At 40.6% G+C, this 27738-nt stretch overlaps 5 protein-coding genes across 6 annotated transcripts; 1 reads left to right on the top strand and 4 right to left on the bottom strand.

Annotated features, from left to right (window-relative positions):
* Positions 1 to 100: 100 nt before the first annotated feature.
* LOC116196916 (lysine histidine transporter 1-like) lies at positions 101 to 5720 on the bottom strand. The gene is made up of 8 exons (XM_031526862.1): positions 5471 to 5720; positions 2229 to 2386; positions 1749 to 2132; positions 1233 to 1626; positions 1017 to 1122; positions 834 to 925; positions 636 to 704; positions 101 to 541 (listed from the first exon to the last, which is right to left on the bottom strand). The coding sequence occupies exons 1-8, from the start codon at positions 5528 to 5530 to the stop codon at positions 443 to 445; spliced, it is 1362 nt and encodes a 453-aa protein (XP_031382722.1). The 5' UTR covers positions 5531 to 5720; the 3' UTR covers positions 101 to 442.
* A 5536-nt stretch (positions 5721 to 11256) lies between these two features.
* Positions 11257 to 13986, bottom strand: LOC116193493 (putative ankyrin repeat protein RF_0381). Its single transcript, XM_031522212.1, has 3 exons — positions 12811 to 13986; positions 12430 to 12608; positions 11257 to 12324 (listed from the first exon to the last, which is right to left on the bottom strand). Exons 1-3 carry the CDS (start codon positions 13349 to 13351, stop codon positions 11500 to 11502), a joined length of 1545 nt encoding a protein of 514 aa, XP_031378072.1. The 5' UTR covers positions 13352 to 13986; the 3' UTR covers positions 11257 to 11499.
* Positions 13987 to 16571: 2585 nt separating this feature from the next.
* Positions 16572 to 20149, top strand: LOC116197929 (pentatricopeptide repeat-containing protein At3g54980, mitochondrial). Of its 2 annotated transcripts, none has more exons than XM_031528209.1 (2): positions 16572 to 19408; positions 19579 to 20149. In XM_031528209.1, the coding sequence occupies exon 1, from the start codon at positions 16790 to 16792 to the stop codon at positions 19364 to 19366; it is 2577 nt and encodes an 858-aa protein (XP_031384069.1). In that variant the 5' UTR covers positions 16572 to 16789; the 3' UTR covers positions 19367 to 19408; positions 19579 to 20149. The 2 variants fall into 2 exon arrangements, with proteins under 2 accessions (XP_031384069.1, XP_031384068.1); XM_031528208.1 differs by having other exon boundaries at positions 16574 to 19408; positions 19552 to 20149.
* Positions 20150 to 20514: 365 nt separating this feature from the next.
* Positions 20515 to 23592, bottom strand: LOC116197931 (glyceraldehyde-3-phosphate dehydrogenase, cytosolic). Its single transcript, XM_031528212.1, has 11 exons — positions 23433 to 23592; positions 23239 to 23339; positions 22861 to 22976; positions 22666 to 22765; positions 22305 to 22451; positions 22137 to 22197; positions 21955 to 22052; positions 21717 to 21859; positions 21468 to 21551; positions 21281 to 21370; positions 20515 to 20870 (listed from the first exon to the last, which is right to left on the bottom strand). The coding sequence occupies exons 1-11, from the start codon at positions 23458 to 23460 to the stop codon at positions 20825 to 20827; spliced, it is 1014 nt and encodes a 337-aa protein (XP_031384072.1). The 5' UTR covers positions 23461 to 23592; the 3' UTR covers positions 20515 to 20824.
* A 620-nt stretch (positions 23593 to 24212) lies between these two features.
* On the bottom strand, positions 24213 to 27092 carry LOC116197930 (cytosolic Fe-S cluster assembly factor NBP35). Its single transcript, XM_031528210.1, has 4 exons — positions 26934 to 27092; positions 26738 to 26839; positions 25085 to 25521; positions 24213 to 24883 (listed from the first exon to the last, which is right to left on the bottom strand). The coding sequence occupies exons 1-4, from the start codon at positions 26968 to 26970 to the stop codon at positions 24389 to 24391; spliced, it is 1071 nt and encodes a 356-aa protein (XP_031384070.1). The 5' UTR covers positions 26971 to 27092; the 3' UTR covers positions 24213 to 24388.
* Between the last annotated feature and the right edge of the window lie 646 nt (positions 27093 to 27738).

Below are 27738 nucleotides of genomic sequence, written 5' to 3'. Positions count from 1 at the left end.
AGGAGAATTCATACTAACTCAATGGAAAATGTCTCCAAATACTATCTTGGTTTTAGGAGGAAGTTGGTTAGGAGGTATAGGTGGCTAGAGATATCAGAAATAATTACAAATAACAAGGCATATATTTCGGATTGGCAAAAAACCCTCAGATGATGCTTTTTTTAAGCAGTGAGATACAGAGGGATCGAAGGCCAAGAGGCCTTCAATAATTCTACGAATGAAACTCACGTTGCATTCACTTTGAATGAGACAAACTAGACAAGAAAATCATCATATGCACACATCATAATATCTCTAAAAAAACAAAACTTGAGTAAAGTACTCCTTAAATAACCAATGGGGGTTCCAGGGATTTTCTAATTGTTTTGCTTTACTTCTTATCTTGAAGTTTCCTATTTGCAACCTGCTTTCCTTTTCAGAGCATTCCTGGCAATATATATATCTAAGAATAGAACTCATAGTCCTTCGCTTGAATAATGATTTGCCTCAATCCTCCAATTGGTGATAGGACCATTAGGAAAATGCCTGCGACGATGCATATCTGTGATCACAATTGAACCCAAAATTAGCTTAACTGGGGTTTTGAAATCTGGAAGCATGTCTATGATTATGAATCTAACTCGAGTTTGACATACCCAATTTGTCCACCATGATAAGCTGAACTTCCTTGGTTTGTAGATTGCAAGCCACATTATGCAGGGAAGCTGTAAAAACGAAATAACCAATTAGAGATCAAGCTGTGGGGTGTCCAGTATTTGTCAAGGGCTCAGCCTGCTGTCTCCTGCAAACTGCTATAAGTGCTTCTACTTGATATACTAAGGCAGGTTGCTTACAAAGTATGTAGTTGGGGCGAAAGCGAATCCACCGAAAAATGAGAGAAGGCCGCCAAAGAATGGGAATGTGATTGCAACGAACATTGTGAATGCTGCAATTGAAAAGGATTAGTTCGTTAAGCTCCACTTCGACATAGCATATTTTAAAATGTCATAGTGCTAGAGAGCAGTGTGGTTACTTACCCACATAAATGTTACGGGTTATGAAACGAAGCATCCAGGTGGGCTTGAAATGCAGTTTCTTCACCAGTAGAGTCTCTAGCATGTCAAACACTGGCATAGCATAAATCTGCAAGATTTTAATTCGAAGAAACATACACTCATAAGCAATTATGAAACCGTTGATTTCACCAAGGATGCTGAGTAAAAGAGAAGGTTTCGTGGTTAATGGAACATTACCTGGTAGCTACCAATGACGTGGACAACAACAAACATGTTGGCCATGGCAATGAGCCAGGCAGGCTTCTCCAAAGAGAGGAGAATGTTGTCTTGGACTGCGTTTCCGAACATCCAGTACCCAATCAGGGCAACAGGAAAATAACAGAGGGCCACGATGATGTAGGCTACGACCACTCCTCTCCACATTGGCCCTTTGGATGGCTTCTCGGGCGTGGAAGGAATAGTTGCTTGGATCTCCAACACCACGTTGTGTCCAGCATAGGCAAAGGCCACATCTCCCAGAGCACTGAAGAAGTTGAAGACATTTCCTGCTGTGGTCTTGGACTTATACCCGTATTGAACGTCAGGCTGCACTCCCTTGTGGACTGAAGCTCCCCATGCAATGGTCGAGTAGCTGCGACATCAACAGAACCATGTAAGTTGATCTCAATGCACTCTGTTTCTAAATTCCGAGTAACATGTCTATATACATGTGAGCGTAAAATCCAGAGAATCTGTAAATCGACATTTGCGTACCTTAGGGACATTACAGCAGCAGCAAGAGAGACACCAGAGATGGCGTTGAAGTTGGGGAGGTGGGAGAGGACAAAGTGCGCAGAGGCGAAGATCATGATGAAGTAGGTGGTCTTGATGTCCTTGCAGTTCGAGCACACCGTGTCATGAAACTTCTGCAGCGATTTCCCACCCGTCACCATGTATACGATATTGACCCCTACCTCGACGATCAGCTGCTGTGGGACCACGATGTAGAGCCCAAGCTTCTCTCCAAAAGCATACTGCCCGAGCTCATGGTAGCGGTCGAACCTCTTCCCTGGAACCATTTCGTGCATCTCCACCATCTGCCACAGTGTGTATAAGGTGATGACCCATGACAGCACCAGTATGGCCACGCCGGGCCCCCTGAATCCAATTTACCCATGACAACGTCACATCTATTAGATGTACTGAGTATTTGTTACTATAAATGGGGCTGATCACGAAGAATTCGAGTATTACCATCCAAGCTCAGCCATGGCGTATGGGAGTCCAAGAACACCAGCTCCAACCATGGCCGTGACATTGTGGAAGGCTGAGTACCACCACTTGGCATTCCTCGCCGATGTTATTGGTAGCCAATCATCTATTGCCTTTTGTTTGGCCAACTTCTCCCCAATCTGTACATAGATCTTTGTTAGTACGCAATGCAATTTGATGCTGCTACCGATAAGAACCCGAACTACCGATGTTCGCCGATCATATTCACTAGTGGATTAGTCACGCAGTCTCCTTATCGAATAATAAAACACGTATGAATTTGAATGTGTAGGGGATAAAAGTGGCCCAAAAGTTTGGGAAGAAAATGCGCCGTCGTGGCTCAATTCGATGTGGACTTCTCATGTGGCAACTGGGCCCACTCCACTAAATTAGTCAATTACGTAGGCTAGTCCCAATATCTAAGATGGGCCCATTAGGAAGCTTCGTGCGGGAACTAAATACACATCACGAATAAACCCAAATGACCAAACTAATTAACGTAAACTTATATTTTTACGAATAAAAATGAAAAACATGATACGAATATCATTTATAATCAAGTAAAAAGGAAAAATAACAACAATATAATGCTTCTTTGGACGGACTGACAAAAATTTCTAACCGATTATCAAGTATGGTTGGTGGCACGGACCTAGTTCAGGTTTTAGGAGGTGGTTCGGTTAGGTAGATTTCGTTCGTTATAGGACTTCAGGTTAAGAGATGAACTGCGTAGAAGAACTAGTAGTGATATCTCAAACTCCTTATCAAAGTCATTAAACAAAATTAAAGGTCAAGGAGATGAGATTGTTGGCGTGTTATCTCGGGCGAATCAATCCGGAAAAAGAGGGATAAAAACTTTGGAAAAAGAAGTTCATGTCATATTCAAGGAAAAGTTTTCTCTTTTTTACTAATACCAATTAATCAAAAGAAGGTGTAGTGCATCACTTGTTGATCTAGAAGTCGCAAGTTCGACACCTAAACGGACTATTCGTGCCTCTTTATTCGTTATTTAATATATTTTTATTATATTAGATATTTGATCTCATTTATAATCGAAAAAAATATATGAATTATTATGCCACTTATCAAAGTATAATTATATATATTGTAATTCCACTTTCCTAAGTTTGACCTTTTGAAATGTGAAAAGGTAGTGCCGTAAGTATTGGGCATTCAACTACTAATTTATGGCTGTTTCCTTCGTTGGAATTCAATTTACCTTGGCGACTAGTCCAAAAAATTCCTCATATATAATTCATGTTATGAAACTTAGGTATCGTTTTCTAAATTTAACCACTAAATTGCTTAGTTGGACGGACCTACAAAACTTTCTAATTGAGTATTATCCGTGGTTGGTAACATGGACCTAATTTACGTTATAAGAGGTGGTTCCATTAGGTAATCTTCGTCTATTGTAAGAGTTCAAGTTAAGAGACGAACTGCATAAAAAAACCTGGTTGTAGTGTCTCAAACTCATTACCAAAGTCATGAAATGAAAATACTGTCGATGAGATAACGTCTTTGGCATGGAATTAATCCCAACCTGAGTGAATAGAGTTAAAAAAAAAGGCGAGAAAGGGGGAAAATTACTTTTTTGAAAAAAATAAAGTTAATGATCATCCGGGCCGGTATGTCATATTCAACAATAAGAGATTAAGCTTGCATTTAGCTTTCGAGATGGATAATGATCGAACTCAATTTGATTTTGTACAATGATGACAAGTATTGACAAAATATTGATATGTGAAGACATATATATATATATATATATATGTATGTATATATAGATGTGAAAGTGTATGAAAAATTTATTATTAAAAAATTGATATAGATATATAGGTGTGAAAGTAGTCGATGAATTTATTATTAAAAAATTAATTACAAAAATGATTAGAAAAAAATATGTGAGAAAATTTATTATTAAATTAGAGAAAAAGATGATAATAATAATGATGATGTTGTTGAATTGAGAGAAAAATAAAATTGAATTGAGATGAGTAACATTATTATTTAGAAAATAAAGGAAGTTAGCTCAGCCACAACTAACTTTTTGGGTCAACGAAATACAAAATATTTCCCTTTCCGACTCTATAATATATATATATATATATATATGTATGTATGTATCATTCATGCCAAATATCGAAGTTGGGCTTTTGAAATTTGTACAAGGGTTTCCGCAAAAAGTATTCAATTCCCCCTTAAGGCGGTTTGTCTTCTTTGGATTCAATTTCTGCCAAACCTAATTTCACATCTAAAAGTTGATTAAAAAAAATGAGAATATAAGATGGTCAACTTTATTTTCTATGCGGACCGTAGGTATGGCATGGGTGTAGTACAAGTATAGCCCGTCAAAAGTACAGAATAATATAATTCACCAAAAAAAACAAGTATAGAATAATATAACCTAGGTATATACATAGGCAGTATGGATCCATACAATCCATCTTTATAATAAAACCTAGCATAGCATTCAGTGCGGACTTTCAAGTATCACCCTAGAATCCGGGTAGGGAAAAATACTAGTATCACCCCGAAGACCAGAATCGACAAGACTGCAACATATGTGCACTTAAGCTTTCGAGTTATCTTGAGACGAGCCTATTTACTTATAGTGCAGTAGCTCAGGTTCAATACTCGTTCTAAGACTATCCGTATCCTTTCATTAACTATTATGGTTAGATTTTCTATTTCATCGTAATAGGTCCATATATCTTTTCAGAGTAAAAAATAACATAACACAGAATTTTAGAGCATCATGTTTGGTGTGGTCGGCTCAGGTATTCAGAAAAGGCCATTTCCTACGACAAAGCTATAATCTTTGGTCACAACACAATATATCTTCCTAAATCCTGAGCATTTCTATCGTAAGGTGTGACTATGGGAGAATGAACATGAGAAGTGACGACTGAAGAGCACACATATTTAGAACACCTTGCTTCCTTGTTCTTTTCCTTCCACAGCGCCTAGACTCATAACAAGCTACCATAATATTGTAAAAACTTAGATCTCCTAGTCTCGATTTACGTCATTTTCTGCTCAAGAACTAATTACATACGAAGGCGATACATATCGCATATCATGTGTGGATATATACACACACACACACACACATACATGTTCGTACGAGTGGTCGTTTAAAACATGACTGTTGGTCTTCATAGGTTATATCTCGAAAAACGCAATCGAACGCATGCAAGGGAAAGAGAGAGAGACGAACGTACGCTTGTCTGGCGGTCGTAGTTCTGATGATCGGTAGTCGAGATCGGAGCTTGAGTACCCATGATGCCTCCCTATAACTCCTTGTTCTCCTCCTCCTCCTCCTCCTCCTCCTCTTCTAATGAAATGCAGAAAGAATTTCAGAGAGGACTGGACAATTATATACAAATTGGAGGAGTTTTGAGCCCTCAGACGTAGCAGAAAAATGAGTTTGAGCTCTCAGGGCCTGTGAGGCGTGAGAAATCCTTTGTATTTAAAGACAAACTGTGGAGACAGAGAGTGATGAACGATGAAGTGTTACATCATAAAATATTATAATTAAGAAAAGTAAAAAAAAAATACATAGTGGGAGATTTCTGTTGGAGATTTTTTTTTTCCGATTATAAGGGTGGGAGATATTTTTGTTATTCGGAGAAAAGAATATATTTGCATATCATCGGTTAGGTAGAATTATCCTTGTGATTTTAAAGATTTGATTTAAATATTATCATTTATTATTTACCTCTATATATATATATATATATATATATATATATATTCTCAGATTTTTGTAGTCATATAAATAGGCAGATTCTCTTGGTCATTATCCTTGTGATTCTCTATGTCATCTCTATATATATATATATAATTTTATATATAAATAGACTCTCTTTCTTATTCAATACTATTGAGGCGTTGAATATGTTCTACTCATGATTTGTCCCACGGGGCACTACATTAAATTCAACAAAACTTTCGTCATTTCAGCATCAAGGTACTTCATCTCAGTCGCACACTTATAGCATGCGTCGACTCGTGCCGAAAATATGATTACCTAACTATTACGACCAACACATAATCTTCATTCCCTCATTATATTCGATATGAGACGTCATTATATTATCATAAACTCGTACATCCCTTGAGATCTTTCCCGAGTTCGTCTTAATACTTTGAGTAATGCATTAGCAAATTTCCTATGTCATTCTTCTTTGGCGGCAGAAATTTTTTATTAATTGAATGGGGGAATTATATTTCGTTTGACGTAGAATAAAGATTATGTCGATGCGTTGACTTTCAAGAAAGTCGTTCAACGCAAAAACAAAATTGGGGATTGTTTAATCTCTTACCCAATGGAAAATTGCCATTTGGCCCGTGAGCTGGATAATTGGAGCCATCTCACGAAAATTCCACGACATGTTTAATTGACCTGCCAGCTTTGTGTATTTATTCTTTGTTTAATATAACATACCGATATAGGTGGTACAAATAATTCAACACTAAGATTTCAGATTTGACTATTGTGAATGGAAAAAGATTTATGACTTAAAATTTTATCCCTTACAGGGGCGAGTCGAACTGAATTAGTCGGGATTCATTTTGGGTACCAATTATGCTAAAATACGTATCCCATTTTCTTCTATATATATATATATACACATATATATAAATATAAATTTCCATGAATATATAATATCAGAGTCAATCGGGAGTACTGCTTGGTTTTTAGTTCTATTACGTTGTTCATAGCTATGCGTGTCGCAGATGAAATTAGGTGGAAAAAGAAAACCAGGGCAGCCAGCATGTCGATTATGCTCGATCAGCATCGGCAACAGGTTTTATTAGGATTGAAAAATCAATGATAACAAGGGATTTTAATTTTCATGAGTCAATTACGTACGATTCTCAATAATTATTATGGGCCACAAAAACTAACAGGCAAGACTTGTTCATAGGGACATAGCCACCTCCAGATATAACATGTGCGATGTCGAAATGTCGTAGTACACGCCCAGAATCATGGTCACATGTTATATTCCATTTGAACTTCTTTTCCCTTTTTTATTACTCAAATGAAACTGGTTTGCGTCATTTTCCCTAATAAAGATACCCCGTCTTAATAAGAATATATGCACCGTGAGTTTGAAGGAGTATCTAATTAATTAGTCTGAGTCTGACCGAAACGTTCCCAAATATGATCTATGAAATCCTTGGCTATAGCCTTAATTCTTATCATATTATATGAATTATCATGTGTGTGTGAATGCCTACAGATAAATACATGCATATAACTTATCATCACTTGTGGTCTTCTTATCCGTTTTCTTATTTCAATCAATGGCTGCCAAATTTGATTATTGCTTTGGTGGCACACAATAACTTCCGGCCGTGGTTTTTAATTCAAAGCTGACCTTTTTTTCTCCTCCTAATATGTACTTTCACATTGGCAAGATTATCCATCAAAATATCCAAACTTGGATATTAGAACGCACGAGTCAGAAAGCAAGAGCACGATTTCTATAGTTTAAATTATTCATTTGTTGAGAGGAGACTTACAGTGTTGCAGTACAGGTCGCCAACTTAGAATCAATAGGACTCAATTCGATTCTCATGAGTGGACTATCATTTTGTTATACTTATCTATAGATCAGTAAGGAACATACATGCCGGATATTATATTATTTATAAATAATTTTTGAAAAATGGTTACTGCGACAAGAGTTCTCAAATTTTATGATGAAGTATATGCTCGTGCACACACTACTAGAATTTTATATATTGCGTGGGACGATGGGAGGTCGATTTATATGACGGCACTTGGGGACAAAAATGATTCGTTTACATTACGCATTTGGACCCTTCTCTCATTCTCATTTTGAGAAAAATCAACTCTTGCAACCAAATTGAGTATAGTGTGGACCCGATCGATCACCTCGCTCTTTTGAGCAAATATTTGGTGAATATTGCTCATCTACTTGAATGTGTAACACCCAATAAAAATGCTCGAAAGTAGAAAATTAGCCATATAATGGGCCTTCAGATTTTCACTTACAAAAATTTTGATTAATTTTTACTTATTAATTTTTATTTATCTAAAGTGAATGAGTAATACTCATTGAATATTTTCTCCGCCCTTTTAGCATCACTGGTTTGAATCTTCTACGTTTCCACGCATCGATACCCTCTTTGAATCTTCCAACTTCTATCTAGCCTTTCTGGGCCTTTAGGCCAAGATCAAATGTAGTGACTCCTATCTAGCAGCTCTATCGTGTTTTATTTTATTTTTTTTTTTGATAGAAAAGGGCCAGCGCTTAAATAAGTAATCGAATTAAATGATACAAAGTCGGGGCTTAGTAACTCTTAAGATGTCATATAATAAAAGATGGCCGATACAGTAAGAAAGTACACGATGATCAAAATAAAACCTTAAGGGATTAACAAGAGACACAGAGCGAGCCACTCTACACAAAAAATTGCCTCGACGATAAGTGTCAGACAAATCAGGTAGTGCTCGATGATACTTTCCAATTATAATTGGGCGGCTTCCCCAAGCAAACGGGCGATGTCTTTATGAAAAGCACTAATCAGAACATATTTATCTTTATATAGATAATCTTTAAAAACGAGTTCATCATCAGCTTCCGTAATTTGACGTAACACCAAAATTATGTTCGTGAGGATCATTATAATTAATTAGCTAGCAGAAAATGAGATTTGATTCGGTGACTCGTCACGTTAGAAACTCATGGGATGTAATGATCCGTGCACGTTATTCTTATTGCCAAAAGATCAAGAAATATAAAGAACGAGCACGGAGGCGACTGTAACATTTTTCGAAATTGCTTTCCTTTTTTCTGAACCCAAAAAAAATAAAAATAAAATTGCTTTCGATTAGGGGGCGGTGGAAATTTAGGGCCAAAAGGGCGACGACTGGACTTTTCGGGGCAAGTCAAGAGAAGATATGCCAATGCCAATTGGGTGCATCTTTCTCTTCCTTTTCTTTTGCTGAGACGTCGATTCAATGATGTTACGTATATATTGTGCTTTGGGATCGATGGCGGTAAGAAAGAAACAACGGCAAGATCGAATGGACTAATAACATAAAGACGACTATTGCTATTTAACGACATATTTTTTTTCCCTTTATCCCATCACCTTATATACCATCAATCAATACAATACATACGCCACATAGCTATAGCTCCAATTGCTAATGTGATGAAAGATTAAAATGGTTTTTGTTTGGAACCCTAATTTTTTACGTGACTTATTACATAATTTTCTATGTTTTCCAACTATCAACATCATCAATAGATACATGTATTATCCTTTCTTAAGTTCCATATAGTTAAAAGTAATTAACGGTCATGAAACTAACAGGGAGCGTTTGGTTTCAGAGTTAAAGTAACTTTGATTTTGATTTTGATTTTGATTATGGAAAAAGACAAATGAGATGATATTATAAATTTGACTTAGGAAACGTATGTTTTTATTTTATAGTGGGTAAAGTTAAAATCAAAATCAAAATCAAAATTTTCCAACCTCTTTCATCATCTTTGAAATTAGCTCAAGTGTGAAATCGGTTGGTGTTCGTAGACCAGCTCATTTTTTCCTAGCAATTGATATACAAAAGTAAATGGGGAAAAGAATATTTATTCTTGTGAAATATTTTTTGAAACCTCCTTTTTTAATGGGTTATATTTGAAACCTCATTTTTTTGTCTTTAGAAAACTTGCGAATTGAAGCCGCTTGAGGTTATAGTCCCACACACCTAACAGCTATATATAACTTGAGTATAATATATAATAATAATAATAATAATAATAATAATAATAATAATAATATTAATAATAACTACTTCAGGACATAGTGATATTTTCTCACCCTCTATCCGTGTAATTTTTAATTATGATTTGCTTGATTTCATGTATGACTTTTAGGTTTCTCGCCCATTAATAATAGAATATATGATATATTTGTTATGACTAACCAATACTCTCGGGATGCAGTACATATCCGTAGTTTGAAATATGCAATGATGGGTTTGATAAACGACAGCCGCAAAGAAAACGCGTTGCTGAAAATGAAAATATAAAAGTGGATTTGTATGGATCCGAACATTCATAAAATTAAGCTGAACGCATGTCTAATTAAATGATAATATTTATATATATATATATATCTATACCCTCTATACATCTATACATTCTGTATAATAAATTAGGGTGAGAGTTGCATAACGAATAACCCTCCAATTTGAGTGGCAAGTGGCCCAATAAGGGTCACTCGTTCCGTTTCTTTCCTTTCCAATAAGTTTTTTTTTTTTTTCCATTCACGATTCAAGCCCCTAAATTATGATATTTTATTTTATAGACCTTTTTCAGCTTTTTTTTTGTCCTACAATTTGACCAATCCGTAATTTTTTTGGATTATTTTGTTCCTCTTATAATAATCAAATTCTTATTTTATTTTAGTCTTACTCCAAAAGTCATGAAAAAAATGTAATAGAATTATGAATTTGTTAACTAAAATATAAAACAGCTCTCTAATGATGTTCAAGTTAATTAACAAATCTTAAAATCTGATATACTAGAAGATTGTTTTTTTTTTTGTGTAAAGATTGTATAATGTATTTTGTTAAAGAAAATCTTCAGTATTATCCAAACAGGATAAGTATGGCTTTTTATGGAGCGAAAGCAATTTCGTACTCGGTCCAGGCCCAATAATGCATCCATCCTTATGGACGGGAAAACATATGGGCCGATGAGAAGATAGTTTTTTCTTTTTTTGATTGCAAAGAGATCCATTATTTTAGTAGAGTGCAGTATAAAAGAGCACTTATAATCTCACAACTGAGGATCGAATCTATAACTTGCAATCTGGAATGTTGGTTACCAAGTGAAAACGTTTTCTTTGCTTATATATATATATATATATATATATATTTATTTATTTTGGGTTCATCCGGCCAATGTAGATCCGGATTTTCCTGTAATTGTGGAGTGCAATGTGTTATAGATTCCATAACATGGACTGATAGAGCACTGGTTTTCCCATAGCATGTAATTGCAGGTCTAGTTTTTACAGTGTCGACCATCGGTGCATCGTGCTAAAATGAGCAAAACAAAGAGCACGAATACGGATTCAAGATTCGATCTCTCGACTAGGTACATGCGTCAATCAATTGTGTCATTATTGTAGGCTTATTCCTCAAGATCGATCTTGGACCAAGTAGGAATCATCTTCCAGTAAGATCTAAGTCCTGATATATACTTCATCCCCGGACTTCCCGAACATGTTCGTGTTTCCTCTCCCTCGTGGAAGGCCACAAGGCCCTCTTCAGCCTCCGTGCAGGACTGGAACCCGACTGGACGATTGAGCTACAGCTCCCGCTGGCCCAATCCAAGGAGGACGAGCTCATTCCCGTCTCGCTCAGACCAGCACTAGTCGAGTCCAATCCATTCCCAGGCCCCACGTGGAGCGCGATCTCACCATCTGGAATCTCGAACAAGGTTCCTGGACTGTTGGTCCCGTAGACCTGCATCATCTTTAGCTGAGAATAGACGGACTTTGCGGCAGAAAAATCATGGTTGTCACTACTATATTCTCCACCAGCTGAGACTAATTGTCTGATCAAAACATCGGATTGAGCAGACTGAGGTTGCTGTTTGAGTACATCAAGAGGGATCATTCCATATTCATCCCGGACATTGAGATCAATTGATGGAACGCTCATCAATAGCCCAACTAAGGCAGAATTCACTTTGCCAATCAATGCTAGGTGGAGAGCGGTCCGACCATTATTAGTCCGGGCATTGATGAATTCTTCCACTTCCAATGACTTCTCAGAGATCAAGTGACTTACGAGCTCAATCTGCCTGTCGAGCCTCTGGAAATCAGGGCTCTGGAACCCAGAAACAGCCATGTGGAGGAAGGTTTCACCGGCATTGTTTCTGACTGAGATTAGCACCGGAGAAACAGTAGCTAGTGCTTGAACAGCCTGCAGTTTGCCCCTGTAGGCGGCGGTGTGAAGGGCCGTGTTGCCCTGATGGTCCGTACATTCGATAAGGTTGAAAGCGCCCAGAAGATACTTAACCACCTGCATTCATATATTTCCGACACGTTCAGATATGCTTATTCACATACATGCACACCGCGCAATTGAAAATATGTTACGCAAAGAGCTGAAGTCCGTATGACTCACTTCGATCTGTCCTCTGGCAGCAGCAGAATGAAGGACAGTCGAGCCATTAGCATCACGGTAAGCCGAGATATCAGAGCAGTGCTCAAGGAGTTCCTTGAGGACCCTCAGATTCCCTCCCCTTGCGGCAGCATGAACAGCTCTGTTCATCATCTCCCCCTTGTACTCTGAAGGAATTCCCCCTGATCAAACAAATGACAAGTTTCAGCTGATTTTTCCGACTTAGAATTCAACAGCTGACGGTTCGTGTTGATGTGTTAGATCCTTACGAGATATGTCAAATGTTGTGGAAATGTGAAACACGTCGGGTTCAAGTTAAAACATGCTCCTGTCGTGTCAGATTTAGTATTCCGTCTTAGTAGACAACTTGGAGATTATTATTACCTTTGAGCTCTTCCAAATCACCATCCTTTCCGGTTGAGAAGCTTGGCGAGGCCACGGAGTCGAAAACCAACCGGAAGACATTGCAGTCATTACTCTTAGCAGCAGCATAGAGTATATCCGTCACACCATACTCTCCTTCCCCAAAAACAATCAGCGGGTCCCTCTCGAGCAACTCCTTGATGAAACCCGAATCCCCCGCCGAGGCTGCTGTATAAATGAGCCAACCCCCGTATCCACCCCGAATGAGTGGGCTGTCCCTCCTCTTCGACTCACACTCCCTCAGGAGCTCCCGCGCAACAAGAGAGCGGCACATGGCAATGTCCCGGGACCGCTCCACATCCTCGCCATCCTCCCAGAGGGTCTCGAGCCGGCGGAGGCGGCGCAGGGAGGTGAGCTTGATGAGATGGTTGCTGTCAAGGAGGAGGAGCTCCCGGACCAGTTCATAGTGGCCATTGGCAGCCGCCCACTCGATTGGGGATGCGTACCACCACTGCTCGAGCGTCGTCTCCCATCGGAGGGGAAGGCATTTTGAATGCTGCATCGGAGCCGTCAACCACCTAGCAAATATATACCTTCCTCGGACTTTCGGCTAGTATGGATCCCGGAGACAAATAAGATGAATCTAGGCCTGGTTTTGTTGCTTTCTCTAATGGGGTAAGTGACAAAGATCAGTAGATGGGGAAGGGAGATGGATGTGGGAAGAGAACAGGACAAGAATGGTCCTTATCCTTAATTGATGGACCGAGAGAGAGAGAGAGGTGGCCTTCGGAGCTTCAATGGCTTCTGCATTTGTTAGCGTGAGCTGGAAGTTCAGGGAAGGTGGGTTGTGGACAATTATGGTGGATGAATCAGAGTGTGACAGAGCAATGATTTAAGGGAGTGGCAAATTGACAATGGAGGTGAGCAAGTAGCCAATAAAGAAATGGGAAGCAGGAAGGGAAGAGACTTGTCTGTGCTGAAACAGAGGTGGCAGAGCAGAGCATCCACAACACAGATGAGATGCCCTGCTCTCAATTCCTTTCTATTCTACGGTTCAATCACGAGGTGTTATCAGTATATTAGCCTTCGCTTAAGCTTCGATGTGACCCTACATTTAGTATTAGTTGATGCCAATTCTCGTTCGGACATCGACTTGGCTTGGCCATGCAGCGGTTTCATGAGAGAGAAAGGGAGAGATCCATCCGAAGGGAGATGAATGAACTAACAGTCCATCCAAGAAGTTTGACTTGGGGTGGAAGCTTCAGGTTTGTCCAATTAATATGCTCAAAGAAGCTTCCCATCCTAATGCTTTGGATGCTTCTTGGCAAGGCAAACTCGAGGCTCAATCAATCAAAAAATAATTGAGTGAAAAAGTGGGAATGTCATGTGATGGTGATCCCCTTGGCACGGAATGGCCTAGTCCGACCCCGGTACCCTCCTATCTCGGGAACACGGTGCCAATACCGGCTCAAAAGGCTATCCAAATTCCAAACATATCTCGTAAAGGGTTCGAGCGAAATAACATAAGTCATGAAGGGACATCTTTATCCCAACATATATTGCTTGTATATATGTTTACTTTGATTAGAGGTAAGGGATTGCCATTGCCATTGGAGCATATGGCAATCCCCTCCCATGGCTCATTGGTAATTTGGTATCATGTCTCCATTGGCAAGTGAGAAGCAGCTTTAACTTTTCCAGCTTTGCACTTTATTTATTTATTTATTTATTTATTTGGCTGAAATTTTCAGCTTTGCACATGAATAAAGATAAAGGTGTTAGTATATACGCAGTTGCACACATACACATATATGTATGAATATTGAAATTTACTGGAATTATTGATAAATATGGAGTGAAAATTCGGGAAAAAAAGAAGAAGAAGAAGAAGAATACGGTGGCTAAATATTCCACGTGAAGGCAAAAATCCGAGGCCCTGCTTTCATGTTTCATCATTTTTCTTTCATTTATTTCCTATTTTCCCAATTAATGGATTATTTAATTCATTTATTTGATTCTTTAGTGTTGTTGGGGTCCCTTGTCCCAATTGGCCTCTATCACGAGTTAAAGGGAGACTAGTGATTGTGAAAGGCTTAGCTGAAACTCACGTATGGGGGCCATTTATCCTCACAGTCACTGCCCCACTGGGAAGGAAGAAGTCGAGGCTTAAGAGACGGCTTCTCTTAAGTCCCTTTCCCCCTATGTTAATTAGGATGTGCCCCGCCATTAAAACTAAGCTCGTATATGGGGCTTTACGTGTTTCTCTTATATTAAACCGAAGAGTTTACGTTCATAACCGAAGAGTTTCGAACAATTGTCTGGTATCCCATGCCTCAACCTGTACTTTCCTAAGCCAAAAGTTATACTTCACTAGTCGATATCAGCATGTTATGCGGTAATTTTTTTATTAATTTCTATATGACCAAAATTAGATAATTAATAATGAGTACAAATATAAAGAAAATATATGTGTTTTCAGTAATATAATAAATGCTGAAATACTACAAATTGTGAAAAATAAATTCATGATGGCAAATAAATGAGCAATCTAGTCATAAAGAAATGCAAATAATATATATAAAGAGAGTCATGTAGCATAATCCCAATAGAGATGGTACGCATGGCTGGACAACCTGTCCGATAGGCTTGCAGTGAATTTATGTGCGTTGTTGGGATCGTCAAGTCCGGATACTCCTCGTTATAAAAATATATGAAATTTTATTTGTTGCAACAAAAAATGGGAGATAATATCGTTTCCGAGTTAGGATGTATGTAATATTAAAGTATGTAAAAAGACGATGAAAAAATTATTTTCGTTTTGTATTTATAAGACTTTTGGGACATTGAATATAAAAAATGTCGCATATGTGGAAGAGTTCTATTAAATTATAAAGAACATTTTTAATTTTTCTAAAAAAAAAATTGCATGTTATCATAATAATATGGACGAATAACTAAAATACATTGAATATGGCACAAATAAAATATAGTAAAATTCATTAAATTGAAATTGATAAATTAATTCACTATGAAGCTGAAGGTTTCACAATTTAACTACGTGGCGTTTTTTCCTTTCTCTCCCTGGCATTGCATGCTTACTCTAGGAAATCATATCAAGTCGTACATACATTGAACATAGAAAATATTTTCCTGGTATTCTATATACATAGAAAAATACTTATATAAAAATAGACAAATTCATGAATATCTTATTTATAATTAACTTTTTCGAGCAATCGGAATCGTGATCAACCACGAGCTGAGGGTAAGTCAATAAAAATGTCAATGGAAATGACGATCTACCACGAGCCGAGGGTTAGTCAATAGAACTCCCACGACATCGTTGCTCAGCTTTTATATATTATAACATATTGTCAAACTCAGATTTATGAGATCATTCTCTTCTTTCATTTCATATATATGTAGCAATAATATCTAGATCATTTGACATCTCTTTTGGTGAAAGATCAATTTCTGTCGTATATTCACCTTTTCGTCTTAACTCCAAAATTCACATAATGCAGTGTAAGATCACTTTTCCTTGTAAGTGCGCATAACTTCTCTTACCGTTCAAATGAGTCCCGTGAATAGGCCTAAACTTACCGATTCCATGGACTTACAGTCAACTCTCAGACGAGAAAATATTGAAAGAGTATCACGCATCCACTTGTTGCTTAACATCCAATCAAAAAATTAAAATGTTCGAAAGTGAAAAATTAATTCCACAGCAATTTTACAAATTCTCACTGTCAAGTATTTTAACGAATAGCACTCACTCAATATTTCTCTAGTCGGGAGACGGAGGATTAACAAAGAGCCCTTTGGCAAGAAACGAGAAGAAGAAGAATGCGAGTTCACTATGGGCTGGGCTCGGCCCATTGTATCTTCACGTGTTGTCTTGGGCTTGTCTTCTCTTCGTCTTCTCCTGCAAAAGCTAGGGTTTACTTAGGGTCTAAGGGAACGGAGAACATCTCCGATCTGCTGCCGGAAATTCTGTGACATGTACCGGGCGGTGAGATCTCCGGTGGTCAATTCCCTCCAATTGAGGGCACTCTTGCTCCGCTCTGTCGCGGACTCTAAATGTCTATGCTCACAATCTCAATCTCCTGATGACACCGGTCCAGGATCAACCGGTGCCGAGGAATCGGATGCAGCGAGGATTTCCGCGGACAACCCGCTCGAAGCTGAAGCAGCTGATCATCAGCTCGCCGCCTCTGCTGCGAAATCCAGACACTTGGCACCTGTCGATATAATAAACACTATTTTATCCCACCGGCATGAACCCGAATTGGCCCTCAAGTACTTCCGGAGAGTGGAAGGCCGCCGAGGTTTCGTCAGAAGCGTTGACGTGTTCTGCGTCCTGCTTCATGTTCTGATGCGGTCTCCGAAGTCTAAGAGGCTGGTGCGGAGTGTGCTCGATGGAGCTTTTTCAGGAGATTCGGGACCGTCTTCGAGCATGCTCGTGGATCGCTTGATCGAATGCGCGCAAAGGTTTGAGTTTGAGCTCGAATTGCCAGTTTTTGACTACGTGTTGGATAGTTGCACTCAGGCCGGTCGGGTTGAGGATGCTGTAGATTGTTGCAGTACAATGGCGAAGCATGACATAATGCCCGGCAATATAATATTCAACAATTTGTTGGCTGCTCTGGTGAAGAGGAATATGGTCGAAGAAGCACGGCGATTGTATGACCAGATGGTTTCGAAAGGGGCGAGATGTGATTGCTTCGCGGTTCACATCATTATGCAGGCTTGCTTGATACAGAAAAAGCCCGAGGAGGCGGAGGAGTACTTCAGACAGGCAGTAGGCAGCGGGGTAGAACTCGACGCAGCGTGTTATAGTATTGCAATACAAGCAGTCTGTCAGAAGCCCAACTCAAGATCAGCTTGTTTGTTGCTGGAGGAGATGAAAGCAAAGGTGTGGGTTCCTTCAGTTGGTATATTTGGTTGTGTTATTGGGGCATGCGTGAAGCAAGGCAACCTAGAAGAGGCTTTAAGGGTTAAGGATGAGATGTTAAGCAGTGGGAAGAGTTTGAATTTGGTGGTTTACACGAGTTTGATGAAAGGATACTGCATGTCGGGCAACCTCGAGAATGCTCTGAATTTGTTCGATAGAGTTTCTCAGGAAGGTCTCGTCCCGAACGAGGTCACATTTTCGGTTTTGATTGAGGGCTGCTGCAGGAACAAGAATGTGGAAAAGGCACATGAGTTTTACTCCCAAATGAAACTGATGGGCATAAGGCCTAGTGTCTTTAACGTGAACACATTGATACGAGGTTACTTGGAACAGAATTCCAAGGATGAGGCATATCGAGTGTTTGAAGAGGCATCTGATGAGGGTATTGCTAATGTTTTCACTTATAATCAGTTTCTATCGTGGCTGTGCAACGAGGGCAAAATAACTGAGGCTTGCAACTTATGGGGTAAGATGATGAGTAGCGGTATAGCGCCTACAATAGTATCGTACAACACCATGATGCTCGGACACTGCAGAGATGGAGACATGGAAGCAGCCACTAGGATGTTGTCGGAGATCGCAGAAAAGGGCATGAAACCTAACGTGATAACATACTCCATCTTAATAGATGGGTTTTTCAAGAAAGGGGACAGTATTCGGGCCTTTGATTTGTTGGAGGAAATGGCCGATGCAGGAATTGATCGCTCCACCGTCACGATAAACACAGTCATAAATGGTCTTTGCAAAGTGGGTCGCACAAGTGATGCGAGGGTTATGTTGACAAAATTCATCGATGAAGGTTTCACGCCAACTTGCATGACTTACAATACCATCATACATGGGCTTATTAAGGAGGGTGATACCAATTCTGCATTAGGTATTTTCAGAGAGATGCCCATAAATGGAGTCTCCCCAAATGTCGTTACCTACACAACCTTGATTGACGGTTTCTGCAAGAGCAATAACATGGGTCTCGCACTCAGATTGCGGAACGAGATGAAGGCTAGGGGCCTCAAGTTGGATCTTACAGCATATAGTGCTCTTATTGACGGTTTCTGCCGAAACAAGGATATGGAAAGGGCCCATGAACTCTACTCTGAGCTCCTTGAAGTTGGGTTATCTCCGAATAAGGTCGTCTACAGTTCTATGATTAGTGGCTATAGAAACCTCAACAACATGGTAGCAGCGCTCGGGATCCACAAGAAAATGGTAGAGGAGGGTATCCCCTGCGACTTGATAACCTACACGACCCTTATCGATGGGTTGCTGAAAGAAGGTAAGCTGCTTATGGCATCAGAGTATTATACGGAGATGCTCAATAAGGGTATAGCACCTGATGTCACGCTGTACACCGCTTTGATAAACGGTCTCTGCAACAAGGGACGAGTGAAAAATGCGGAAGCGGTTATGCAAGAGATGCATCAGAAGGGTGTGGTCCCGAGTGTTCTGATTTATAACATGTTGATCGCCGCACACTTTAGGGAGGGGAAGCTGCAAAAGGCGTTCAGTTTGCACGATGAGATGCTCGACAGAGGCCTTGTACCCGATAATATTACGTACGACATTCTTGTAAATGGGAAGTTTAGAGGGAACAATTACCCGGCTGAAGCTTCATCTGCCTAGAGATTTGTTATGTCAGACTAGTGACATATCATGCATGCACAGGTAATATTTTTGTGCTCACAGTGATTATGTTTATAACTTCTCGTTTGCTACATACATGATCAATGAGTTGTTACTTCCGAAGAGAGATGGAAGCAATAAACAATTTTCCCAGAAAGTTTGACAAGAATTGATCAATGTAACAGGTGAATAACGGTGCCTGATGATGTCAGGTTGCTCAGCGGCTTATCGCGATCGGGTACATGGGCCCGTGAGAAGAGAAAGCAGCGCGGCATTCAATTATGCAATCAGGGTGAAATGGTGCTGATGACATCAGGACGCTCAGTGCTGTCGGATGCATGGGCCGGTAATGAGAAGAGAAAACGAGATGGCTAAGTTCTGCATGATCCGAGTATAGCTTCTGTCGCGCCCTGGCTGTACTTTGCCCTCTTCTCTACCTCTGCCACGAACTCACTCTTCTCTCGGCCAATTGAAGCCGGAAGTGCAAAAACAGAATTGAAAGGAATCAGCTTGACAATGAAAAGAAATCGAAATACAAGTGCAGTAGGCTCGAAGCAAGAGAGTGGCTGAACAATTTCGGTGTTTATGTTTGAATACTGATAACTGACAATAGATAACAGTTGTCCCCACTACTCTCCAAGCCTCATCAACTTCACCAAAGTTCAACTACAGAGGTTTATCGTTGGATGGACAATCAATGGAAATGTTAGTAGGTGAAGTTGGCATATTGATCCTTTCTGACATTGGCATCAATTTGAATTGCGATTGGATATATTCCTTACTCGTGAATGGACTACTAATAAAAGATTGAGTAATTCTGAAACTACCGATGGCGCGCACACATCAATCCAACAACCACTGAATTGACTTGAAATGAAGTCCATTACCATCATGCTGGGAGGCATATAGATCCATTCCCTCCATTTCCCTTTCCCTTGTTCAGTGCAGTACATTTCCCTAGTTGAGTGAACACTTCAAACATTCGACGAGGAACACATTTTTCCAAAGAAAAAGCATGGTTTAATCTACAAATATAAGGCGGTGGAAAACATTAATCTTTTGTTTGGATAGTGGAGCCTGTACTGGAAGGGAACAGATTCACGATATTAGTCCAATTCCCCGTTTCTCGACTTTTTAAGTAGGGAAAATATTAAAAAACACTGAGAGGGTAGGTAATATAAGTAGCTGAACGAGACCAACATAGAGTCGAAATTATTACCAAAAACCACTCTTAGAACACACCCAGCCGACTTTCGAGATGGAGAAATATAGAACTAGGTCACAAAACAGAAACAAAAAACAAAAACAAAACATCATTCTATGCCATCATCATAGGCAGTCCTCCATTACTTCATGAGCAGTTTGCTTGCCTCTCTCACTAGTTATGCATAAACAACAATCGGTAGCAACAGTGCTCCCCCTTCCATCATCGACGGTAATCTAACCCTGAGAGCACTCTTACTGGACAGAGGCCATGTGGCAGATCAAGTCAATGACACGAGTGCTGCAACCAAAGAACAGGCCAGAGCATAATATGTTAAAATCTGGTAATTTACATGCAAGGTACATGCACTATCAGTGTCTTCTAATCTTCAAATCTGGTAAACTTACTGTAGACACAACATAACACATGAACATGAAGCACTATTTAATGGCAGCCCAGTGAAAGCTTGCATGACAGCTACAGATTTGTTAACCAGTTCATGGTATTGTTCTAACATCATAAGGATATGACCACAAAACATATATTACAGTGTGTGTCCGGCACAATACCGCATAATCCAAACAAGAAAAGTAGGAAATGAACCCAACCTAGAAATTTACTGTTATAGAGAGAATGTCCATGTTTGCTCGTGTTATGAGATGGGGAATATCTGGAGATGCATATATGCATATAAAAGGATTTATGTTTACCTGTAGCCCCATTCGTTGTCATACCAAGAGACAAGCTTAACAAAGTTCTTGTTCAAAGCAATTCCAGCCTTGGCATCGAAGATGCTTGACCTGCAGCAAAAGGATCAGCTACTCAAACAGCAGGCCAAATGGGGGAAAAGAAAGGGCTTCAAGCCTTGAAGAGTCATTAAGTGGAATGAATCATCACCTGTTGTCACCCACAAAGTCAGTTGAAACCACATCATCCTCGGTGTAACCAAGAATTCCCTTCAGTTTTCCCTCAGATTCCGCCCTACGCCACGCCACACAGAGTAAGAGGATGAGCACATGCAATGGAGAGAATGCACCCATTAATTAATTTAAAGTACTGATCAGTTCTTTTTTCAGCCTGCGCATGGATAGACGCAGGGAGAATTGACTTTTCAGACAAAAACTCTACTCAGAACAATTTCCTTACTTGATGGCAGCTTTGATCTCATCATAAGTGGCTCCTTTCTCAAGTCTGACAGTAAGATCTACCACTGAAACATCAACAGTGGGGACGCGGAAAGCCATTCCAGTCAACTTTCCATTGAGTGATGGCAATACTTTCCCAACAGCCTGCACAATAACATATAGCACATAAGCTATCTCAGACAGATGTCATTGTGAGCAATAAAACTCCACCTACTTTGTGCAAAGATTATATAACAAACCTTGGCAGCTCCTGTGCTGCTAGGAATGATGTTGAATGAGGCAGCTCTGCCACCTCTCCAATCCTTCATTGATGGTCCATCAACAGTTTTCTGTGTGGCTGCAAAATAAAAGTTTAATCAACTAAACATTGTCCCCCAAAAGAAAACAAACAAATCGAACCTCTAGCAGACAAGACACTCACCTGTGATGGAGTGGACAGTGGTCATGAGACCTTCCACGATACCAAACCTATCATGGATAACCTAGCAAATTATACAATCAAAAAGAATGAGCCACACGTATCCAGTGTCCAATTCAAGGCAATGGCAATTACTTAACCATTACAGAGCCGAAAAAGAACCTAAAATACCTTTGCAAGTGGAGCAAGGCAGTTGGTTGTGCAGCTAGCATTGGATACAATGTGAAGGTCAGGCTTGTATTCCTTCTCATTGACACCCACAACAAACATGGGAGCATCCTTACTCGGGGCAGAAATGACGACCTTCTTGGCACCACCCTAGATCCAAAAGAAACAACACTCCTCAATAATAAAGAGGGGCAATTTTATGCAGTTTTCTTCTTTGCCGGAAAGCTGATAACAAAGTTACTAGCAGTAGAAACTGCTTAAGTAAGAGCACAAAGAGCTAAAATTCAAGAAATCTATTAACTCTCCACATCACATAAGATGTATCGTCCAATCAAAGCAGAGAAGACAAGGCAATAGTAGACACCTTCAAGTGGGCAGCTGCTTTGTCCTTATCGGTGAACACACCAGTGGACTCGACAATGTATTCAGCTCCTGTCTCAGCCCACGGGATCTCCTCAGGGTTCCTAAAACAAGTTTTAGACTCAATGTCACAATCCAATTAAACAAGGAGAAAATCATGAGTGCGTACGACTTGACTATAATAAGCAGCAATAACTACCTGATCCCAAAAACAGCGACAGGCTTCTCGCCGAAAAGGAGGGTCTTTTCGTCCTTGACCTTCAGTTCGTGGTGCTTCCACTGACCGTGAACACTGTCATACTTGAACATATAGGTCTGCAGAAGGCGAGCGAAAACTCGATTACACGAGTACAGATCTACAGAACTCTCAATAGATATATCTTCCACAAAGAGTTCAGCTAGATCCGCAATAATCACATGATCATCTGAGCAGTCGATCAGAAAGGCAAGCTAATCCTAGACAGATGACTATGTAACACGACCGAATATTCATCAAGCCCACGGGGACATGGATCCAAATTTAAAAATAAAAAAAAGGATGAAAATGGCGGACATCGGACATGAGCAATGAAGTTACCATGTAATCGGTGGTGATGAATGGATCGTTGACGGCGACGAGCTCGACGTCATCCCTCTGCAGGGCGACCCTCGCGACGAGACGGCCGATCCTTCCGAACCCTGGCACGACAGAGAAACAGAAATGACATCACAAATAGAAACACGTACAACAACAACCGATCGAGAAGGAGACGAGAGATCCAGAGACAGTACCGTTGATGCCGATCTTGATCTTCGCCATGGATCCGGAGCGGAGCTGAGCTGAGCCTGAGAAGCAGATGAGTGCAGAAGAGAGTGGTACGGAGCGGAGAGTCGAAGCGGAGTGGAGACGTGAGTGACGATTAGATTAGGGTTCTTCTCATATATAAAGGACACATCACGACCAGACAAAGTGGTAGTGGCGGACTCGACGAGGACGGGGCGCGTGAGCGCGTGGATACACACGCTGGACTGTCGAGAACCTGTTGCTGTTGAATCGGACGGTTGATGGGTGCCGGTCGGACCGGTAGGTGGCCGAATCACCGTTGATTTTGGGCTGTTGGCTCGTCTGGGCGATTGACCAGATCAGCGGTCGAGAAATGGTAATATAACTTATTATTGATTTCCCAACCGGAGATCCGAAGGAGGTCTCGAACCAGGGAGGCCTCGCCTCCCTGGCCGAGCCCCATTAGTGATAGGTCCTGGGGCTGCCGAGGCCAACGAGGCTATGACCACTAGCCATTGGTGTGGGGCAATCGGGTCGTCCATCTCCGGTCACCATCGTACACCTAACTGTGATGCTAACACCGCCCTTCCTCTCAACGGATCAAATGCAAAATGTCCTTTGGAACTTCAGTCCATTTTATCATCAACTCGATGACTTAATTTCGATCTCGTAACAGTAACCGTCATTAGAGCTATTACATCGTGTCCCTTTTATCCTGCATTTGGATAGAGGGATCCGAAGAGAGGAGATATCGTATTATAATTTTTTTTTTATTTTATCTTCGATTCAAGCAAAGATAATAGCCGAAGTAACATTCTTTTATTTCAACTTCGGAATTTCCATGCCGAATGATATCAGAATATTACACAAGCATAGACACTTAATTTACGACGACCTACAAGAACATTGAAAAATCTTGATCACGAGGATGACAATCTGTGCAAACATGTATCCATTACGTTAGCTAAGCGCCGTTATCTATGGCCAATGTTGACAGCCCTGGATTTTCCAACAACTTATCGATGATCCTCTTCAGAGCTGGGGCGCTGATGCCACACTTCTGGTCTTCAAAGCACGACCTTCCTTCCTCGGCTGCCTTGCAGAGCTGAGGGTCCAATGGCACCTTCCCTAGGAAGGGGACCCCCATCTCCTGGCACATCCTCAAGGCCCCGCCACTGCTACTGTCGAAAACTTCAGTCGAAGCTACCAAGCCCAGTAACTCAGGTGCCTTTTCTTTCAGATATTCCATGGCCCACTGGGTCATGTCTCTCTCTTCTCCGGTCTCGGTCATTTTCACAAACTTGAGGTCTGCAATCCGCTGGCACAGCCCGCTCATGTTCTCGACCACTCCAAGGACAGGCAAACCAAGCTTCTTGCAGAAGCTCACCTCTTTGCGGACATCGATAAGGGAAACCTGCTGAGGTGTGGTGATTATGATCGCCCCATCTATCCCGCATACCTGTATTTAAAGGAATTACTCTTGAGTTCAGAATCTCACTTCGCCATTCGATATCAAGATATATCTTTCAATCGTTCCACCATATGTTTTAGGGAACTTCCAGTTTTATCAATAAAAACTTGGGCAGCTTGACCTCTCTCTCAATCTTATAAGAAAACAAGAAAGAATAAAGAAAAATGCATAGTTGATTTCTTCTCTAACCTGAAGGCACTGCGCAATCGAGATGTGCTCATCTGAGGTCCCAGGCGGGGCATCAACCACTAAGAAGTCGAGCTCTCCCCAGTAAACGTCCTTGAGAAACTGCTTGATTAACCCATTTTTACGGGGACCTCTCCATATGACGGCATCATCAGGGTTTGTGAGCATAAAACCAATAGACATGACACCAAGGTTGGATTCCACATATACAGGAGACCACCCAAGGTTGCTCTGGTGGATATCCTGTCCCTCAAGGCCAAGCATCTTCGGGATGCTGGGACCACAAATATCAATATCGAGAAGACCCACCTGGAAGTCCATGGAGGCTAGGGCAAAAGAGAGCTGTGCCGAGAATGTGCTCTTCCCAACCCCACCTTTACCTGATAACACAAGGATTTTGTGCTTCACGGTAGCCATTCTTTCTGCTATTGCAACAAGATCTGCACAAAGATATACATAGAAAATAAGGCAACTCCCTTTTATATTTGTCACAATTATGCTACCCAAGAAAGAGTGCAGCTCCACGAAAGATGATGTAAAGCAGATATTACAAGAAGCAACCATTAATGACTCTTTTCTCAAGTACTCGTTGAAATACTATGACAACCAACCAAAGACAACTGATGGTCTATAATAAATCCAGGATCCCTTTTTGCAGACAGGAAAATAGCAAACTCGAGGTATACCATAGCCCTGCATCCAGAGAAGACAAGGCGATCTGCTCAAACTTCCCCATGCCCCAGAAATATCTAAAACTCCAAACTACCCAATAAGTTAGGCAAATGAAAATGGGGAACAGGACCCATATTCTCCTACCACTACAATACGTGTAAAGTTCTGAATATGACCTATATATAATAGCTAGAAATAGCAGAGAGCACCCCAGGATTAATTGTTCGATAAAACTGGCAACAACAATGGAAATCCTGAACGCTGGTGGTTGAACCAGTTCCAGATTGATTCAAGCAACTGAGTTACAAGCTTCAAAGCTAAAGAGCCTATCATGTTCTGCAAAGTTTGTTTTCTCATCAAGTAAATCATAGAACCAAAGAGGAACTTCTCTTTCTGGCTAGTTCATGCAGGGAACTAAAAGCAGAGGGTACTGCAATTCATGAAGAAGACTGAGCTGAATAGGCTCTGCACTTGATAAACCTCAAAATAGGCTCTGCACTCGATAAACCTCAAAACCGACATAAAGAGGGCCTGACTCGAAACTTTTAGAAACTGCTGACTGTAACAAAGTCACCCTAAGCTTAAAACCCCACAACTCAGTGCTTGTTGGTTTTCCAACTATCATCCCAAGATCGACATCACAGAGATGGAGCTAACACCATATAAATACCCCACTGCCGCCTCGTGACCTAACCATTTGAACGACTAAGCCGGTGTTTTCCGACTGTTTCACCGAGTTAACCGCTATACCGATCATCGTGTTTCGAATAAATAACAGATCTTGAAATGGAAATTCCAGCACAATCCCCGTCTCTTTGCATCAGAACATCACAGCTCCGATTTCAGTTACGATTCCTAAGCTGAAAATTGCTCAGAGGATGGCTAAAGCTACAGATTTTGGGCACATCACGCACCATCGTTAAACATCCCCTCCTTTCATATCAGGAAAGTTAAAGCTAACACAAAAGGGAGTAGAGAGGGGACCTGGGTCGGGGCCTTTGGGGGCGGTGGCGCAGGCCTCTTGGTTAGGGCATCCTTGACATGACTCCGCTTTTCCGGCCGTCTCCGAACGAGTTCCCGGGCAATCTGGACCATCGGCAAATCTCCATAGTCAACAACAATCACAGAACAACTGCCTCCTACAGAGATAGAGAAAGAGAGGGGGAGAGAGATGCCGTACTGTCGTTGGCGTTCTCAGGGACTTCGCCGTTCTCCATGGTCGACGGCGCTGCAAACTCACGGCGGTGACTAGAGTTCAACTTCAACTTCTGACGACGGTGAGGGAAGCGGAGAACAATCCATTTTATTGGAGAGGCCGCCGCGCCTTTTAAAGGGCCGTTTGGGGCCCTTTTGCGGCAGCGGCTTAAGGCGGCGTGTCCGGCCCAAGTAAATTATGGGCCCAAGAAGCCTGACGCTTTCGCACTTTCTCGGTTCATTGCCGGAATGTAAGACCTTGTTTGGTTTGTGGGTATTATTTTAGAGTTACAATTCTAATTTTAATTTTACCCACTACAAAACAAAGTAACTCGTACAAAGTCAAAGAGTAGGTCCCATTTATACCACTTTTTTTCATAACAAAACAACATAATTCATACAAAGTCAAAGTTAAAGGATGGGCCCCATTTATACCACTATTTTTCAAAATCAAAATCTGATTTTAAAATTCTATTATGAAACCAAATGCAACATAAATTACCGACTTTTCGTATGCCGGTAACCATACTATGTTCGTTATGGCTGAACAAGTTTTAAAATTATCGGTTACCATGATAGTTCACATTGCTGGAATGTAAATTGCCGACTGTCTTCGTTCTCCGGTAACCATACATTGCTGTGTTTGTCATGCCTGAACAGTGTTTTAGAATTATCGGTGATCTTGCATTGCCATGCATAGCAACTGATGGTACGTACTCATGACCAAAGTCTGATAAACATTGGACCTCGTAATCATTAAAACTATACTAAATATCGATGGGCAGAAACTA

The sequence above is a fragment of the Punica granatum genome, chromosome 2 (genome assembly GCF_007655135.1).
Source record: "Punica granatum isolate Tunisia-2019 chromosome 2, ASM765513v2, whole genome shotgun sequence".
Classification (NCBI taxonomy): Eukaryota; Viridiplantae; Streptophyta; class Magnoliopsida; order Myrtales; family Lythraceae; genus Punica; species Punica granatum.
Note: the sequence above shows the minus strand (reverse complement) of the source record. Positions and strands in the feature narration are given on the sequence as shown.